The following is an 18053-nucleotide window of genomic DNA, read 5'->3' as shown; positions in this document are numbered from 1 at the left end:
ACACCCCTGCACCCACCTTTGGTCTCTGGAAGGATGTCTTGCTGCAGATGGCAGTGGAGTTCCTTGGCGCTGTACACTTTGTTGCCAGATGTACTGTATTCCACCCAGGACACCTTGGTCTGGCCCTTCAACTTCACAGACAATGAAACAAATTTAAGGTCTTCTTTGAGTTCCAGTGTGAGTTTCCCTGAGACAACATCACCTCTGGTATACGTGTTACTGTTATTGTTGGGGTTATAGGTTGTCACGCTGAAGGTCTTCACTGGTCCCATTTCTGAACCCCTAGTAGAAAGTAGTCTTCCAATCCACCAAGTAAACTGACTGAGCGACTGAGGTGTGTAAATATATAATGCTTCATGGCCTGTTGCAAAACCCTCATTGACGATAAAGACAATAAATGAAACAGGAAGAGAAATTATACTGGTACTAGACGTAACTAGAGACTTCAGCAATAAAACAAGTAGGCTAGATAAGATAGCCTAAGCAGTTGAGCAAACAAAGAACAAGGAATTCAAACAAGGAATTGTGACCTACACATTGTAATGTGTAATGTAATTTCTGTCATGAGAACTAAAAAAAGAATGCTTGCAGGATTTTTCCATCTCACCCTTCCTCGTCATAAAATCCTGATCACTTAATCGTTTCCAGGAAAGCCATAAAGGTTTTGAAATCATCATAGGCATCTGTCCGTCAGTGATGACGATGGATTGCTCAGACGTCTAAAAAAAAAAACCAACTATGGGAAAGACTTGGCATTATGTCCAACAATATACAAATGATACAATATAGGTGTCATTATGTTTGCCTGGAACAGTAATTTAACTAAATAAGAAACATGTTTAATGTCATATTTGCCTAGGACCGTAATTGAAGTCAATAAAAAAAAGGGTTGAATGAGGCTCTTCGAACTGAAATTCTGATGGACAAATAATGCAAAAGGGTGTTCCAAGATTACCATAGTGATTCCTCTTTTTTTTCTTTACACATAATTGCTCTACATCCAATGTTATTAGGCCACAGCCAGTTTGGTTCCCCAAAACATGCTAAATTGTTTTTTTTGTAAGAAACAGAGTTTTAGTCTCACAATAGGAAGATTCATGCAATTTTAAAACCAAGTGGTGGTAATATAGCCTGCAATGTCAACTGTAACATCTCAGTCGGCAGAAGTGATACTTCTACTCAAAAGCTGGATTTAAGTAGCCTGGTTAACAACTCCTCCTTGAAATCACATTGCATTTCTTTTCAATGGGGAGTGGTTAACCAGGCTAGGATTTAAGTAGTTAGCAGCCCAACCTCAACACTTCAAGTGGGTATCAATTAGCGTGTGAACTACTTCTCTAATGTAGTAAAGTAATAATTCAATGAACACATAGAATGAGGTTTATTGTCAAACAAAATGATGCATTTTTACAGATTTCACGCACAGACAGAAAGAGAATGAGATGTGTGAAGCAGTTTCATTATGCCAGGCAGCAATGTGTTTTACTCAGCAATGCACTGGTATAAGGAAGGAATACAGCTTCCAGAAAATCTCTTTTGCATGTGCTGTAGGGTGTTGCGCTCCGATGATAGCCGTCTGCTAGTTTAAAACTACTGTTGACCTTCACCTTAATCCCTCTGTAGCTGAACAGGCACCAGATTCACAATCAAGATCCAAAGACTATTTTTCACAATTAAATGTGTGAACCCCAAAAAATCCAAAAGCTGAAATATGGGAGATATGTGAATTCTGTGGGACGTCAATATGCTAATTCCGTGGGAAATAAGTCATAATTTGGGGTGCATATTATACAGTAATCTGTTTTACATCAGTTTCCCAAACCAAGAGTCGTCACTTTATGCCGGCGGCCTAACACCCAAAGGTTTTTTAAGCACAGTCACAGACAAATTTCCAATATCGGAATAACATCACAGGTTTTGCTATAGTTGTGGACTTAAGTCTTGTGATACCATCTCAATCATTTGGTATAAGGTAGTCATAAAACACAGTCTGAGCTGTCTTAAGTCAGTCTCCTTCACTGGACAAAAACCGAATGTTTAATATTATTGGAAGTCTTGGCACATGATGCTCGTGAGATGCTTGTTTCAAACGGGGTGGACCTACAGTAAATTGATCTGTCCGCAGACTTTTGCCTTCCATAGTCGTGTACTAGAAGCATAATCTTGTGTACTGGCCAGATTTAATAGACATTTCTCATTCTTCTCTTGGCTATTATGGTAGAACCAAGTGGACCCAAAAACAATCCCTGAGCAGATATTCCTGTATCAGTCATGTATTCATGTAGTTTATTTGGCAAATACGTTTTGCTTATGACTAGGCTTTCTACTGAGAATCACTTCTCATAGGACCAATGCCAGATATAATTGCATTATTTCCTCCCAAGATAATCTACTCAACATATTTTCTTTAGATCTGAGGTTGTCAACTTGACAGACTTTAGTCTTTCTAGTGTATGGCAGACGTGATCGGGTCTCTTTTTAAAGTATTCCCAAAGTCTTCTAGTACACGGGAGCCTCGGGAGGCACTAGATGTTGCCGGTTTTTGGTTTACATTACAAGAGTCACTGCTAACTGTACATCAACTAGTAAGAAACAGCACTTATCAAATTTGTTTAAAAAAGGTTTGAGAATTCCTGGTATACTGCTTAACTTTACACCACTCTACCACATTATAGGTTGACATTTATTATATGTACCTCACAGTACCTGGCATCGCAACACTCACACATGCTGCAGTCATACAGTAACAAGTGCAAGGAGCACTTTCCTTTATTGTGGGACATGTGGACCCCGATCTGTATAAACTGAGATCACACACAAATACTTGGTGTAAAAGGCGCTAGGTGGAGTAAGAAATAAGCTGTATTCACACATTCTGCCAAACCCATGCCGTCTTGTCTGTTCACATACAGATACACAACAAAAAATTAACCTTCATACACTTGCTGCTGTATGGTCTGTCCAAAATAGCAGAGCCACAAAGAGTTTGGTCGCCCCCATCTCTTGAACATAGAATGAGGTGCTGGAGGTAAACGTGAAACAATTTCCTCCATATCATCATCATGGTGATTGGTGAGGTGCTCATAAGGTCATTATGAGTTTGTTTCACTGGTTACTTACCAACAGCCATGGAACAGGTTTGCGACAATATGGCGTCCAGAGAAAATTATAACATCTAACTATAACATCCAAAGTATCTAAGGCTCTGCATAAGAAGCCCCAAACCCATCCCACCCCCTTTTCCCTCCCCAATTACAAAAAGACATTTATAAAAGGGCAAATTCAGAGGGTAGCTACTAGTACATAGTAAAATCCTCATTCATTTAACTTTGCGTGTACAAATTGATAATTTTTACACTCAGAGTTAAATGAACACAATAGATTTTAATTGTGCACAAATATTAGAAGACAAACAGTTTGTCTGTTCCTACCAGGTAACCGGTCAGAAAAGCAGCTTGTACGCTACAGTATTACAGTATATTGTCTGTGAATCGTCGTTACATTACATGGATTTCTTCAGTGGTCTCTGCTGGCAGAGAGGCAGTTTAAAATTACGTGCCTGCCTACAATCATAGGTTTCCTTGAGAGACAACAAATGCTGGCATGTACCGTTAAGTGAAATGAACCTCTCAGTGCAGTGGGGGAAGTTCTGCATTTTGAGGTTGTCCTCTATGACCCAGATAAACTTTTGACAGGACCTAGTAGACATGTAGGTATGTAGGGCTGTAAGCAGGTGCTACATTCACTAAATGCAGGCAGAATTTTCACCCCTTCACACACCTCTTCAGCCCTGTAGACAAAACTGTACACAACAACTTAACATGGTTTGTGTTGTTGAACTATGGTCATAACCTAAATGACACTTGAGAAATGAGTGAATTGAGCCTGCTTCTCAAAAGTTGAAGAGACTACATCAAATTCTGACCTCTCAGCTGCTTTACTGACCTGCTACCTTCAACTACAGAGACAAAGAAAATGATACAGAGAATATAAAACAAAAAAAAACAAAAAAGTTCTTCTTTTTACATGAGTTCGTTTCAGGAGCCTGCAAGCCCCGCTCTCCTCCTTCCAACATGTTTTTAGCAGTCCCACTTTCACCTTGTGTGTGTGTGTGTGTGTGTGTGTGTGTGTGTGTGTGTGTGTGTGTGTGTGTGTGTGTGTGTGTGTGTGTGTGTGTGTGTGTGTGTGTGTGTGTTACATGAGTGTGTGATAAGTGTTGATGTTTGAGTTTGTGTCTCTACTTGTGTTCTTTAGTTGGGGCAAAGTACAGCTCCATGGGTTTGTTAACTTTCCAGTACTTCTCACTGACCAGCTCCAGAGAAAACGAGCCATTGAGGACCTAATAATGGAACACAGTTTGAGAAGGAATGTGTTAAAAGCCAATGAATTTTTATCTCAGACATAAACATTACTTCAAAATAAGCTTTCTTTTTTCTTTCACTTGGCTCTGTCAACACGTTTAACTTCTAGTCAATGAGCCATAACTTAAGAGACTGTCATACCAAAAAGTGGAGGTACAATTGTGGGATTAGTTATGTTAGATTCTTTATTCAATTATTAACAATAATCATTATTTCTTATTCAATTATTAACAATAATCATGTTGATATTGGCTGGCTGATCATGAACAAGTGTACTCAAGCGTGTCACGGTGTGTGTATGTGTGTTAGTGTTGTAGTACTCGAGTCCACAAATTTTCATTTACTCTCTGTCTCGTCTCGACCTTAATTTGACTTGGGACCAAAGGACACGGGACTCTTCCACCACTGAGTCAACTCGAGTCACAAGTCACTACAATGTAATAAATACATGCATTATACCCATACTATGAGCCAATTCACATTAGTCATAAGAGAGCGGTTTGGCCAAATGTGAAAAATAAAACTCGACCCCCTCCCACACTCGGTCTTGACTTGGACTCGACTAAAACACTAGTGTTATACTTACAGTAAACTGGTTTGCAGCGGTAGGTATGTAGATGGTGTACTGTTTCTCTGAGGCAGCTTCTACATTAACAGGACTGGCTTCTGCGTTTCTTCTCAGTTCTTCCAACGCCAGCCGGACAGCCAGATACTTAGACAGGTGGTCCACTGTAGCATTTCCTGATGTCTTTATGTAACGAGGGACAAACTCCACACTGGACAGATTGAGTTAAAAAAAAAGGGTTGACAAAGGACAGCTGTGAGAAAACCTGTTACATTTTTGGCCATCTTTTTAGACACAGAGCAGATATAAGGTGGCTATATATATATTATGGATATACTGTGTACATCTGTACACCCTCCCGGTGTACAGACGTAGGTACAGACAGAGACATGGTGCATTTATAGTTAGATTAAATTCACTTGAGGGAAACCACATCACACCTGCCAAGTTACAAGCTTTGTAAAATAACATGTTAATGATTAACATGGTGAATCACATCTTGATGACATCCTCAAGATGTGATTCAACATGTTAATGATTTTTTTTCAGACCTCCAGTTCTAGGAAACACAGAATGGGGGGACTTTTTAATCATTTCCACACAACAGCTCTAAGGTATATTAATGACATAGTAAAATGTTGAAAATGAGTGGAATGCCCCTTTAAGGGAGTGTCATGCATGGCTTTTCCACTGATTTGTCCGACTGCAATCATTCACCAACAGTTGGCAAAGGATTACACAGAGATATTTTTTATCTGTCAAACTATTTTGTCCTGAACATGGAAGACGCACACTTTATTATTCACGATATCAATCGTCCATGCTATGAATTCAACATTCACGGCGCTCACTACCACTGTGCCTGACGCCGCATTCCGTTACTATAGTAACCAGACACGGCACATGTCGAGCAGTAACAACACTGACACATATCTGTCTAGCCAACTCTGAGCCTGGACAGGATTTCAAGCCTCATAAATGGTATAGAGTCCACCTCATCTCCAGAACTCACTTAAATCGGAGCTCTGAGAGGGGCTGACATTCACAGAAGCAGAACAAGAAGAATGGCAAATATATGTACTGTATAGTTTTTCAAGAGGCGTCTACTAACAGTCCTTTATAATGTTCTTGGCAGTGACAGTGCACTGTGCAGCTTTATTATCTTGGAAAATGCAAAGATTGGCTCAAGTATGGGAAGATAACTCATTAAATGTCTTGGAATAAGAGTCTCAGGACATCTCTAGCTGATATTAAGTTAACATTAAACTACACCATCATCATCATAGTTTGCCCTCCTAAATCCCAATTATTCAGATAAACCTAAAGATTAAGCACGGCGAGTCGTTGTAGCACACAGACTAAGGACAGCCCCTATAGAGCGGCGCAGTCCCTCCCCCTTTCAGAACAACGAACGGCCCAGGAAATGAAAACGCAATTCATTTCCCCATAGGCAGTTTTTATTTAATTTATTTAAAGACCTTTTAAGCGTCGTACGAAGCCAACTCTTGTCGTGACAAATCATGACAACACACACAATATTTTGGACCAAACAAATAATTACAAAGAAGAAAAACGACAACAAAAGTGTTGTAACCTGCCGTTTTTTTCTACTTTCTAATTCTTTGTTTGGCCCGAAATATTGTGTGTGTTGTCATGATTTGTCACGACAAGAGTTGGCTTCGTACGACGCTTAAAAGGTCTTTAAATAAATTAAATAAAAACTGCTTATGGGGAAATGCATTGCGTTTTCATTTCCTGGGCCGTTCGTTGTTCTGAAAGGGGGAGGGACTGCGCCGCTCTATAGGGGCATGCTTTATTTGCTATAAAAGGTAAGAGAGGAAAGAGGTGGCAGTGTGTTTGTACCTGTTTTGAGCGTCGTCCTTCTCCATCAAAGTAGGATGCGGCCTAAAAACCAGTTCTATTTCGCTGGCGCCTCCTTCAATGACAGAATCCCCGCCCCCGTTCTCAGCTGCATTGTCCATATCCAAACCGCTGTCATCGCTGGTCTTTGTGCGCTTGATGCTCGGGCCTGCCTCCTGGTGGATTTAGACGGAACCCAGAGTTAGACACAATGGACATAAGAACATCATAGTAGCCAAATTATTTTATCTGCCATCATTGGTGCTATAAGCTGGCTTTGGGGGGGCGAGATCGGCCTAACGGAGATAGATAAATACACAGGTTAATGTGGATACACCTTATAATCTACATGGTTTGTGTTATCATCTACATCTGTACAACCTCACAACACACTCGGACGTGATGTAGCAGCAGCAGTCTTGCTGTCATTGGGTCTCCTACCTCTGCTCTTCCTGGTACAACAATAGCAGCTGCAGCTGCATTTTGCTCCTCTCCTCTATGCTTCTGTCCTGCATCTCCTTTGTTTCCTCTGCTCTGGCCTCCACTCATATCTGAGATTCCCTGCCTCACCGCCTGTCCTGTCTAGTTGGACATACAGTCAGTACAGTTGTATTTGGAAACATGGAAAAACCATTTAAAAAGCTTGGCATTTCCAAATAAATGTGTATCCATTTGCTCCCCTTTCAAACCCCAACTAACCTCCTCCTCACCACCATGGTCACCACTTCTCTTTATGTTTTTGCTCAGCCAGTCTTTTAACCTTTTCATCTGAAAATTCAAACATGTGATTTGACATGCTATTAGTACATGTTTGAATCACGCACTGGGTGTCCCGTTTACATCCACTGGGTCTTAGCTAGCAGCTAACTAGACAGCGCCCTCGCCTCTCTGTCCATATGCTTTTCTCACAACCGAGTGAATTCACCTGGATTTTAAGTGTATGTATGCAGCACAAAACAATATGTTAGTTTCTAAAGAGGTAATACAAAGCTGATAATGCTTAATTGAAAAACATGAAAGAGTTGAACAATCGGCAGTGGCATCAACACACCTGGTTACTATGAACAGACGCGTTGCTACAGTGGGAGGAGTCTCCATTGTCCTCTGCTCCACTGCCGCCATTCTCAACTGTGTGTTTCTTACCACGTTGCAGTCTGTAACAAAAACACACAGTCATGCAATAATAACTAAACACCCCCACAGGACCTCATTTATCAAATGTGAGCTAAACAAATTTCCATCCCATAAGTTACTACATGCATTAATTTACACAAACTCATTCACCAAAGTTTTCGTTTATCAGTTTGTTTGTAGAAATCTGAATAGATTCAGATTCTCCAACCGTTTGCATTGTATGCGTAAAACATGTCTATAAAGCTTGTTTGTTCACACATTCCTTCCTGCCAGTGTAATGCATGAAAAACACAGAAGAGACCACTTCCGTCCAACCCGGAAGAGATAGCCCGCCATATTTGAGCCACATACATGTTGTGTATCATGTGTAAACTTTTTTTTAAATGCTTATTAATCAAATCTCATGGATGGCACAGTTGGATACAATAGCTATTCAGGAGATTATCTCGTTCTGGTGCAGACACAAAATTACACAGATGCTCTGCTGCTAAACAACTTATAGGCTTTCCAATAAAAGGTCTTAATGGGTTAACTCATTCAAAATAATCAGTGCCAGTGATTTTCCATTTTCTTACCTCACAAAAACCTGATTGCTGTTGCGTTTCGTGTGTGTGTACCTGGTCATAGCCTGTATTTTCAGCCCCTCTTCTATGCTGTGAGACAGAGCTTGCTGGTTGTTGTGTTTGCTGATGCGAGCCAACACCCTCTCCTGGTGAGCCTCGTACTCATCACGACTGGGGTAGATCTTACCTAAGACACCACAAGACAATCTCAGTAACCCAGCAACACATGCTGTCGTGCCCCATACCCCTCACAAGATCATTCACAGTCCTGTGGTGGTACGATATAAGTGTCATATTCAAAGATACCCATAGGATCATTATATTTACACACAGCCACAGAAGACGATTGTGTGGTCAAAATGTTTTCCACTGAAAACTAGGGTATACCACATTAGAAACATCAGTGATCTGATCCATTAAAATCATTTCTACCTAAAAAATAATATATATATATTCAATGTTTTGAAAATGCAAAATAGTTTTGAAGCTTTAAAATATAGATTAAAACATTGTGATCTTCTTTGGATGTGCAACCAATCTGCAAATACCTAATCATATGCAACTATATTGTTATAGTTACTATGAAAACAAAAAGGCAATGACAGTAGTCAGTCATTTAATGTTTATCCTACTGATAATATAAGGTGCTAAAGTAAGTTTGACATGGTTAGAAATCTAATGGTCCCCTTTCTGACAGGGTGTTAGGGTGTTTTACACAACATCCAGCTGATTTTGACCGAGCAGAGTTACATTTTGCAGCCACTTCAGGATATGTTCTGCGCATACCGAGATCAAACTACACTTTGGGTGCATTCGGAAATGTGCAGCTGGAGCGCACTCGCCTTTTAATTTGTATTGGAAGTGTGCTCGGTGTGCCTATATCTGAACGCACCCTTTAAAGCATTAAAAGATACTTACTGATCAGAGCATCAAAGTTTGGGTCTGGACGCAGTGACCTCTTGGACACTAGTTTCTTACGACAGGTAGGACACTCCTTATTACTGGAGAGAGAGAGAGATATTAGTGGGGGATATAGACTGATAGTGGGAATCGATGAACAACTTCTATTGATGGGCCTTTTGTCCTTTAAATTAAGTAGATTACATATTAATTTACAACTGGCTAATTTCACATTAGCAGTCTGGCCATAATTAAATGTAAAACAGAGCAAGCCTGCTTTCAATTCCAACGCTAAACAGGTTCTGTCCAAATTCAGCGGCCAAGACAAACGGCACTACCCAGATTTACACTTCACGGCCAAAGGGGTTAAAATGCTTTGCACAGCAGAGCTAAACAGGGCTAGAAAAGGTGCCCTGGTGGCTCAAACAGTTCATACACTGACCACATAGTTAGCATACAAATACCAGTGTCAAATAACATGCTTCTGTCTCTGTGGTAACATCCCCATCTCTTCACCGTCAACAGCTTCAGGGCTTGTTAAAGAAAAACATCTTTATAGGGTAGTCTGGATTGCATAATGGGACCAAACTCACCCAGATCTCAGTGCAGTGATGATGCAGTCGGCGCAAAAGCGGTGTAGACATTCTTTGGTTGTCATGGTGTTCTTCAGCATGTCCAGGCAGATCGGACACATCAGTTCACTGTGGAGAGACCTGGGTGATACCGCTATCTCCAGTCCATCTGTTATGGCCTCCTGGAATCACAGAGGAAACAGGAATATTAAGACAAATGTAGGTTTGTTGTTCATTCATTGTAGATTAATGAACAAAGGTGCTGCAAAATATCTGCACCTCCATGACATTTCTTTTTATTGTTATACATTTTTAGATGTTTTTTAATTTATATACAATTCTTGATCCACACAAACCAGATCTCAAATAATTATCGTCTCAGCCAAGCCGGATAGTCTTAGACTAGGTTTTTTGGTCCTGTCCGTCCATGTGTCTGTCAGCAATTAATCTGCGGCACCCTTGGATTGTTCAGTGTGAAACTTTGGATGTACACTCTCATAGTGGCACCCATTTCACATTTTGGTCTATAAATCTTGAACCATAGGACATAAATGAAATACATTTTTTCCTGCATTCCTTGGATCATGATGCAATTTGGGGGTTTCTTTAAAACTCACCTTTGCTACTGCTCAAACAAATTGGTACATATAATCTCTGGAGTCATGTGATCAAGACATATCACTCAAGATGTATCATACTCTATTCCGAGACCGACTGGCTATGACCGATTTCCAAAATTAGCAGACCCTGGCCTGGTGGAGGCCTGCACTCCTGCACTAGTCTAACTTACTTCATTGCAGGAAAAATGTGTTCATAGTCATGTACATCACAGACGTCATGTGTGCACTGTAGGTGTTAATAGTCTTTTAGGTTCGTCGTTATTGTGGATGCCAGTAGTAAAAGGGAAGTAAATAGGGATACAATGTTACCTGAGGAGTTCTCTGTAGTTCGTAGAGACTCAGTTCCCAGGTCTTACTCAGGGGTTGGACCCCATTGGTCTGAACAGTTTGGGTCATCATGAATACTGAAACACACACACAAACACACACAACCCCATCAATTTAGAAATCCTCAAAAGACATGTAATACATAAGGACAGACAAAAACAAAATTAAAAAGAATCTTGTACATGAGCCATTTGTTTAAATTGTAATCAAATTGGAGCAGTCTGTGAGATGGTTGCTTCTTGTCTTCCTTTGAGATGTGACCTCTGGCAGGGATTTAGTGCAGTACGACCTATTAAGGTCACAAATGTGGAATACATTTAGCCTTTCAACCTTCAATTAAAATGTGTGAACACTGAACACTGCATTCTACTACAGTAGTAACGATGAAAGACCTCATTTCATCCATTATGGAAGTTGTATACTCTCATAGAAAAAATTTTTTTTTTCTGTGATCTCTCTGTCTTTCACAAGGGGTATTAAGAGGATTTCAACTATTTGGAATAAATATGGAAAACATATTATATATATATGCATCCAATATCTTATCAGTGTTTCCTGCAGGAAAAGGCCTTGGCATGGTGCTGGGCGCGGGGGGGGCTTTCTGGCGCACGGCCAAAGGCTGCGCGTCGAAAATTTCGATTAATTAATTAATTAATCTGATTAATAAATTAAGATTAATTTGGATTATTGCTCTTGTATTGCTATTGGAGGCACTGGGGGGGACACTGGGGAGGCACTGCAGGGGCATTGGGGAGACACTGGGGGGGGCACTAGGGGGACACTGGGGAGGCACTGGGGAGACACTGGGGGGAAACTGGGCAGGCACTGAGGAGGCACTGGGGAGACATGGGGAGGCACTGGGGGGACACTGGGCAGGCACTGGGGAGGCACTGGGAAGACACTGGGGAGGCACTGGGGGGACACTAGGGGGGCACTGGGGGGACACTGGGCAGGCACTGGGGAGGCACTGAGGAGACTGGGGAGGCACTGGGCAGACACTGGGGAGGCACTGGGGAGAAACTGCAGCCACTGACTGGGGAGGCACTCAGGGGGACACTGGGGAGCCACTGGGCAGACACTGGGGAGGCACTTGGCGGAAACTGGGCAGGCACTGGGGGAGGCACTGGGGAGGTACTGGACATTTCATATCACACATACTATGATTCACTATCCCCCTAAAAAAAAAATATATATATATATATATATATATATATATATATATATATATATACATATTTCTTTTTTAAGCTTGGCATGGCGCGATTTATTTCAAGCATGGCGCAGCGTCATGCCAACAACATTGTGCAGGAAACCCTGCTTATTCATAACGTTTACATGAATCTATGCTCAGTGGGATGCAAAAGAACATTCACTCATCAACGATGATGCACACACATCTGAAAGTATTAGTATAATCTGATATTTATTATTTATCTATCTTCACTTGTATGATCAGAAAGATCAGGGGGAGGGGTGTGTGGAGGATGTCAATAAACAATGCTGTTTTCACAACTCCCGTTTAAAAAAGTCCTTACGCACCAGGGAGCATAGTTTCTATGTTATTAATTTGCATCACCAGTCCCAGTGTAAGGAATTATCTTCCATTGAAACTTGTTGTCATTCGGTGGCAGTGTGTTTTGACCGTCAACCATCGGCATGGTAAGGAAGTAATTAAGAGTCCTAAGAAAATAAGTAAGTAACCAGGATAACAAGTAGGTATCTCTCTAAATCAGTGATGTAAATAGGTTTTCAAAGTAATGGATCCCGGTAACCAGGGGTAGTCTTTTAGATGGGTCCCACTGGGACATTTTATGAGTTCTACTTCAACAACGTTAAGAGTACAGTATTGCATCCCAGGACCCCCGGAGGGTGACATGATTGCATCCTTTCTCAATTTAGTGAGTCCAAGGATGCAGGCTATTTGAGACTAATAATAATATAATAAGTAAACTATCAGTGCCACATTTCTACCAGGCACATTAATCTCTGGATTGAGATTGTAACGTCTAAATAATATATGGAAAGAATAACAGGAGGGAAAACTGGGTAGCCGATAATAAAGGAAATTGAAAACATGGCTAAGCCAACATGTTTCAACTGCAACCTTCATCTTCATCACAGCCAGAATTGGGGGAAATGGGGTTCTGGATGTTCCTCAGAGCATGTTTGGTACTCTGATTGGGTTTTAATTGTTACAGGGCTGCAAATATCGATCTTAAATATGTTGTCTTATCCTACCCCCTTAGATAGCATTTCTGTAGACTTAGATAGCATTTGATACAGACTTATAGCATGTTATGTAGACAGCACTATAATTGCATTGTATATAGTCATAGCACGACATAGTACAAATGTATAGCATAGTAGTATAGATATATAGTTTATATGTATAGTCTCATAATATAGATATTCCACTGTTACTTTCTTAGCTTACGCATGTTTCATGATAAATGCTTTTTTGTGATGTATTCCCATGCTTTTTGTTCTTGCTTAATGTAAGTCGCTCTGGATTAAGAGCGTCTGCTAAATGCCTAAATTGTAAATTGTTGTCAAGTTCAAAATGATGGAATATTTGTCATCAATATGAATCCACCAACAGACCCACATTGTTCGTCCCTCATAAGCAGTTGTCATAAGGATAGAGAGCTTTCTAATAACAAAAATGTTTTTCTAACAAATGGCCCGGTGTCTAGGCTAGTCAACATTGTCATTGTGTTTGGACGTCCGACACATTCACAAAACATATAATAATGAATGTTAAATGTCAGCTCTCCCATGATGCCACACCTCCCAATGAAAACTGCTATATCCTTAGCACTGCAACCATCCCCCACTTCTGTATCGCAACATACATTATGTTTCTAGAGTAGACCATTTACTACATACATGTGACTGAGTAGTGAGTGACCGAGTAGTTTGATTGATAATTGGGAGTAGGGGTTGAGGCAGACGTGTTTTAAACTATTCCTCTTCGGCAGCTGGGGGCACATTTCAGTAAATAGACAGATCCCAACCCCCATACATAGCTTACACAATGTGCATGTGTTGTGTAGGAAGCTCGGCTAGTTCGTTTTGAAGCTCAGTTTATACTTAGCCAAGACAACCGTAACGATTGGTAAAAGAAAAAGCAGCATCAAGACGTAATCAGTTGACAATACAAAATTCTAATTTACGTTTAAAATACGTTATTTTTTGTCGAGCGACACGGTCGTCCGACGAAGTCTAAATTAGCCTTTAGAGGCTAGCTGCTTTTCGTAATGCTATCGACAGACATATTCAAGTTAAAATACAAGAGAAAGAGGCGGCATGTCGACTATAGGGCTCAAATTCGTGGTTTTATTTAAGTTTGCAGGATTAAATACAAACTATAAACAATAAACTGCAGGCGAATGGTTGTGTATAATTGGCGCTGTGACAGAGGAAAAAACAACAACAGAAAGAGGCGACGCACGAATCCCCTTTGTGCTTTACAAAATGACGCTTCCACCTTTTCGACACCAATACATCAATATTTATAAACAATTATTGTCCCACGATCCAGTCTACTGTGGGTTACGCTGTCTAACTGTGATTTAAAGAATAATGTTTGTTTATACACTTACATTTCTGTAAGATCCAGCAGAGCAGATCCAGCTAGCCACTGTGCGCGTTATGGCATAGGCAATATGGCGGATTTACCTGTCGCGGTGCATTCTGGGAACTGTAGGCAATGTGCCAAACACTGAATCAACACACGCTTGCAGCCTCACACACACGCACACACACGCGCGCGCACACACACACACACACACACACACACACACACACACACACACACACACACACAATTCAATTCAATTCAAAGGGCTTTATTGGCATGAGAAAACATACGTTTACATTGCCAAAGCAGAAAGAACAATACAACAATACAGCAATACAATCAATACAAAAATTATGTACATTTGAAAGTCAGAATCTTCAATAGATCAAATTCTATGTACCCAGGTCACTCGATGCAGGTATAGTGCAGGAATATACACAATGCTTAGTCTTTAGGGTGGTTGTGTTCCATTTGATATCCTTCTCCTATCACAGCAACTCACAAATCTTGCTGCTGTGTTTGCACATTGTTGTACTTCGCCCAGCAGATATGGGATTTTTTTGTCATTGGTCATGTTTTCAAAATCTCTGTGTGTGGTTGTAATCAGTGGGAAGTATGTGTCTCTGATGTCTTGGTACAATGGACAGATGATTAGGAAGTGTAGCTCGGTTTCCACTTCATTTTGTGTGCAGTGAGTGCATAGTCTGTCTTCTCTCGGGATACACGTCTGCCTATGACGGCCTTTCTCGATCGCGAGACTGTGCTCACTGAGTCTGTACCTAGTTAAGATTTTTCTTTGTTTTGGGTCGGTCACGGTGCTCAGGTATTCTGCCACTGTGTATTCTCTGTTTAGGGCCAGATAGCATTCTAGTTTACTCTGCTTTTGTGTTGCTTCTTTCCAATGTGTCAGATAGTTTTCCTTTTGCTGTTTTATAATTTGGTTTAGTCTAATGGGTTTTCTATCTCGTGGCTCTGTTTGTGTTTGTGCCCGGAGTTCCAGGGCCAGGTGGCTGAGGGGGCATCTCTCTAGAGTTTCACTGTGTGTGAGTGCCTTGTTATGGAGTGCATCTAGGTCACTTTCTTTTAGGTGGTTGTAGAACTTAAGTGCTCTCTTTTTTATTTTGATTATGAGTGGGTATCGTCCTAATTCTGCCCTGCATGCATTATTTGGTGTTTTCCGCTGGGTACGGAGAATGGATTTGCAGAGTTCTGTGTGTAGGGTCTCGGTTTGGTGTTTATCCCATTTTTCAAGGTCATGGTTTGCTAAAGGTCCCCAGATCTCGCAACCATAGAGGGAAATTGGTTCTATCACAGAGTCCAGTATTTTAAGCCAGGTTTTAATTGGGATGTCTATTTTGATGTTTCTTTTGATGGCATAGAATGCCCTTCTTGCCTTGTCTCTCAGGTCTTTTACAGCTTGGTTGTAGTTCCCTGTGCTGCTGATGTTTAGGCCAAGGTAGGTACACTGTTCAAATGAGCTTTATTGGCATGAGAAAACATAAGTCTTACATTGCCAAAGCAAGTGTCAAAATACAATAAATAAAGACAGTTGATCGTTATGTTATAATAGGGTATAAAGCTTTTCTGAAACAAATAGCAGCATTTGGGGCAAATAGCAGCATTTTTTCTCAAGACTATTTAAATAGTATACACAAATCTGATTTAAGATGCAGCTCTGTTTCTTTGCAGCTGCTGCAGCAGTAGAAGCATAGCAAATCACATTGCATTTTCTGTCACTCATTGCGCAGTGTACGATTCGACAAAGGAAAATGCAATGTGATTTGCATTTGCTTTTTCATTTGGTCATGAGCACACCTGGAGATTAAATTGATCCTATTGCATTATTAGATTACGTGAATCGGTGAATTTACCCATGGGGATGAATAAAAGTAAAGTCCTACTATAATGTTGCCACTAGATGGCATCAAAGTTTTAATTTGTTGTTTGTGTTTGGATCACTATGGTTTGGAAGGCTATATATGTATGCAGTATGCGCCCTAAACTTATTAGCCATTTAGTCGATCTACATTGACACGTTGTGAGCTATTTGAACTATATTTTAAAATGTTTTTCAAAATGGTAAAAAATGGCAAAATAATTTAGGCATAGATGTCCCTATTCTGTATCCTGTATCCAGTCAGTCAGAGCATCAGTGGCACAATTAACCGATGAAAGGTATTTAAATCGACACAGCTTATAGGCTACTGTTCTCTATTTTTTATTTTACTTTTCCCAAAAGAGAATTATTGATTGATTGATTGAATTATTGATTGATTGATTGATTGATTGATTGATTGATTGATTAGTCAGAAATAGCACGATCGAGGTAAGTCAGACATAAGTGCTATAGGCCTATCTTGCGCCACCCCTATAGCCCTTAGCACTTATTTTCCATTTTTTACTATTTTGAAAACATTTTCAAATAGCCGATCTACAAGCTCACAACAATGTAGATCGGCTAGAGCTAGATGAACTCCAATACTCAATTAATTAATAATACAATAGCCTACAGATACAATACAAAAAAAGCTCAGTAGATATACAGACAGTATTTACAGTAGCCTACAATCAGCCCCCCTTAATAGACATACCAACATATATATTTTTTCTATGTTATGTTGATGAATTGGATACATAGGACCACCACAATGGAAACTAGGCCTAGTTCCTAACATGTGGAATTTCGGACTATTCAATCAATCAACCAAGACCCATTATTACTTGCGCAAGCAGAGCGTGCAAGTAATGTTATCAGTCAGGTGCCACTGCTACAATGCGTATGTCCGGGGCCAGCATATGATATGACGTCATATGCTGGCACGAAGCTGACCGTGCAGGTATGTTTTCCATCATGCTACGAAGCATATGTGTCCCATGACGTGATGAAGATATGTACCAATGTCCCTTGGAATGCATATGATATGTCGTCATATGCTGGCCCCGGACATACGGAAGCAGACCGTGCAGGTATGTTTTCCACGGATGTCCCATGACGTGATGAAGATTATATACCAATGCCAGGGTATAATTGGTTTACGATGGTGACGTAATGATGATATGTTTCATAGTCAGGGACATACGCATCAAAACACACGAGTAACCACATTATACCACTAATCACTCAGAAATTACATATACATATAGACATATACACATATAGACATATGAGCATATGACGTGATGAATATATGTACCAATGCCAGGGTATAATTGGTTATCGATGGTGACGTAACAATGACATGTTTCAGTGTCGGGTGGACTAAAGGTAATGCCCCTATGTATACATGTATGTAATCTGACACCACTGCCATAACAGGCATAAGTAATCATTACCATACTTCAAAATACTACTTTTTCTCCTCCAAAAGCAAGGTACGTAGCAAATAGCTAAACCTAATAATTCAATATTGCAAACGTTCCTTCACAGAGAGGCTGCTATTTGAAAGTTTGTAGCGGTCTACAGTAGCCTACTTGCACGCTCTGCTTGCACACTAGGCCTACTTGTGTGCAACAAGCAAGTAGGGTAGTAGGCACTCGACAGAGTGCAGTTCTAGTTATTTATAAGAATTAC

General features: G+C 40.5%; 1 protein-coding gene across 4 annotated transcripts; it reads right to left on the bottom strand.

Moving 5' to 3' along the window:
* Nucleotides 1-1364: 1364 nt before the first annotated feature.
* Nucleotides 1365-14568, bottom strand: rnf2 (ring finger protein 2). 4 transcript variants are annotated; one of them, XM_083782533.1, is made up of 12 exons: nucleotides 14505-14568; nucleotides 10885-10979; nucleotides 9977-10137; nucleotides 9402-9484; nucleotides 8496-8670; nucleotides 7838-7940; nucleotides 7486-7554; nucleotides 7228-7368; nucleotides 6790-6962; nucleotides 4948-5137; nucleotides 4210-4339; nucleotides 1365-4142 (listed from the first exon to the last, which is right to left on the bottom strand). In XM_083782533.1, the coding sequence occupies exons 2-11, from the start codon at nucleotides 10972-10974 to the stop codon at nucleotides 4238-4240; spliced, it is 1287 nt and encodes a 428-aa protein (XP_083638659.1). In that variant the 5' UTR covers nucleotides 10975-10979; nucleotides 14505-14568; the 3' UTR covers nucleotides 1365-4142; nucleotides 4210-4237. The 4 variants fall into 4 exon arrangements, with proteins under 4 accessions (XP_083638659.1, XP_083638660.1, XP_083638661.1 ...); XM_083782534.1 differs by lacking the exon at nucleotides 1365-4142 and having other exon boundaries at nucleotides 4200-4339; nucleotides 8538-8670; XM_083782535.1 differs by lacking the exons at nucleotides 1365-4142; nucleotides 7228-7368; nucleotides 7486-7554 and having other exon boundaries at nucleotides 4200-4339.
* Between the last annotated feature and the right edge of the window lie 3485 nt (nucleotides 14569-18053).

The sequence above is a fragment of the Protomyctophum parallelum genome (assembly GCF_964188405.1).
Source record: "Protomyctophum parallelum genome assembly, chromosome: 14".
NCBI lineage: Eukaryota > Metazoa > Chordata > Actinopteri > Myctophiformes > Myctophidae > Protomyctophum > Protomyctophum parallelum.
Note: the sequence above shows the minus strand (reverse complement) of the source record. Positions and strands in the feature narration are given on the sequence as shown.

Excerpts from the sequence above, each read along its gene's own strand:
- rnf2 (XM_083782533.1), bottom strand. The coding sequence starts at position 10,974 with ATGATGACCCAAACTGTTCAGACCAATGGGGTCCAACCCCTGAGTAAG. Across the intron at positions 5,138-6,789 it reads AAGGACGACGCTCAAAACAG|TGTGGAGTTTGTCCCTCGTT; the intron begins GTACAAACACAC and ends CAATCTGTCCAG. Across the intron at positions 4,340-4,947 it reads CCGCTGCAAACCAGTTTACT|GTCCTCAATGGCTCGTTTTC; the intron begins GTAAGTATAACA and ends TTCCATTATTAG.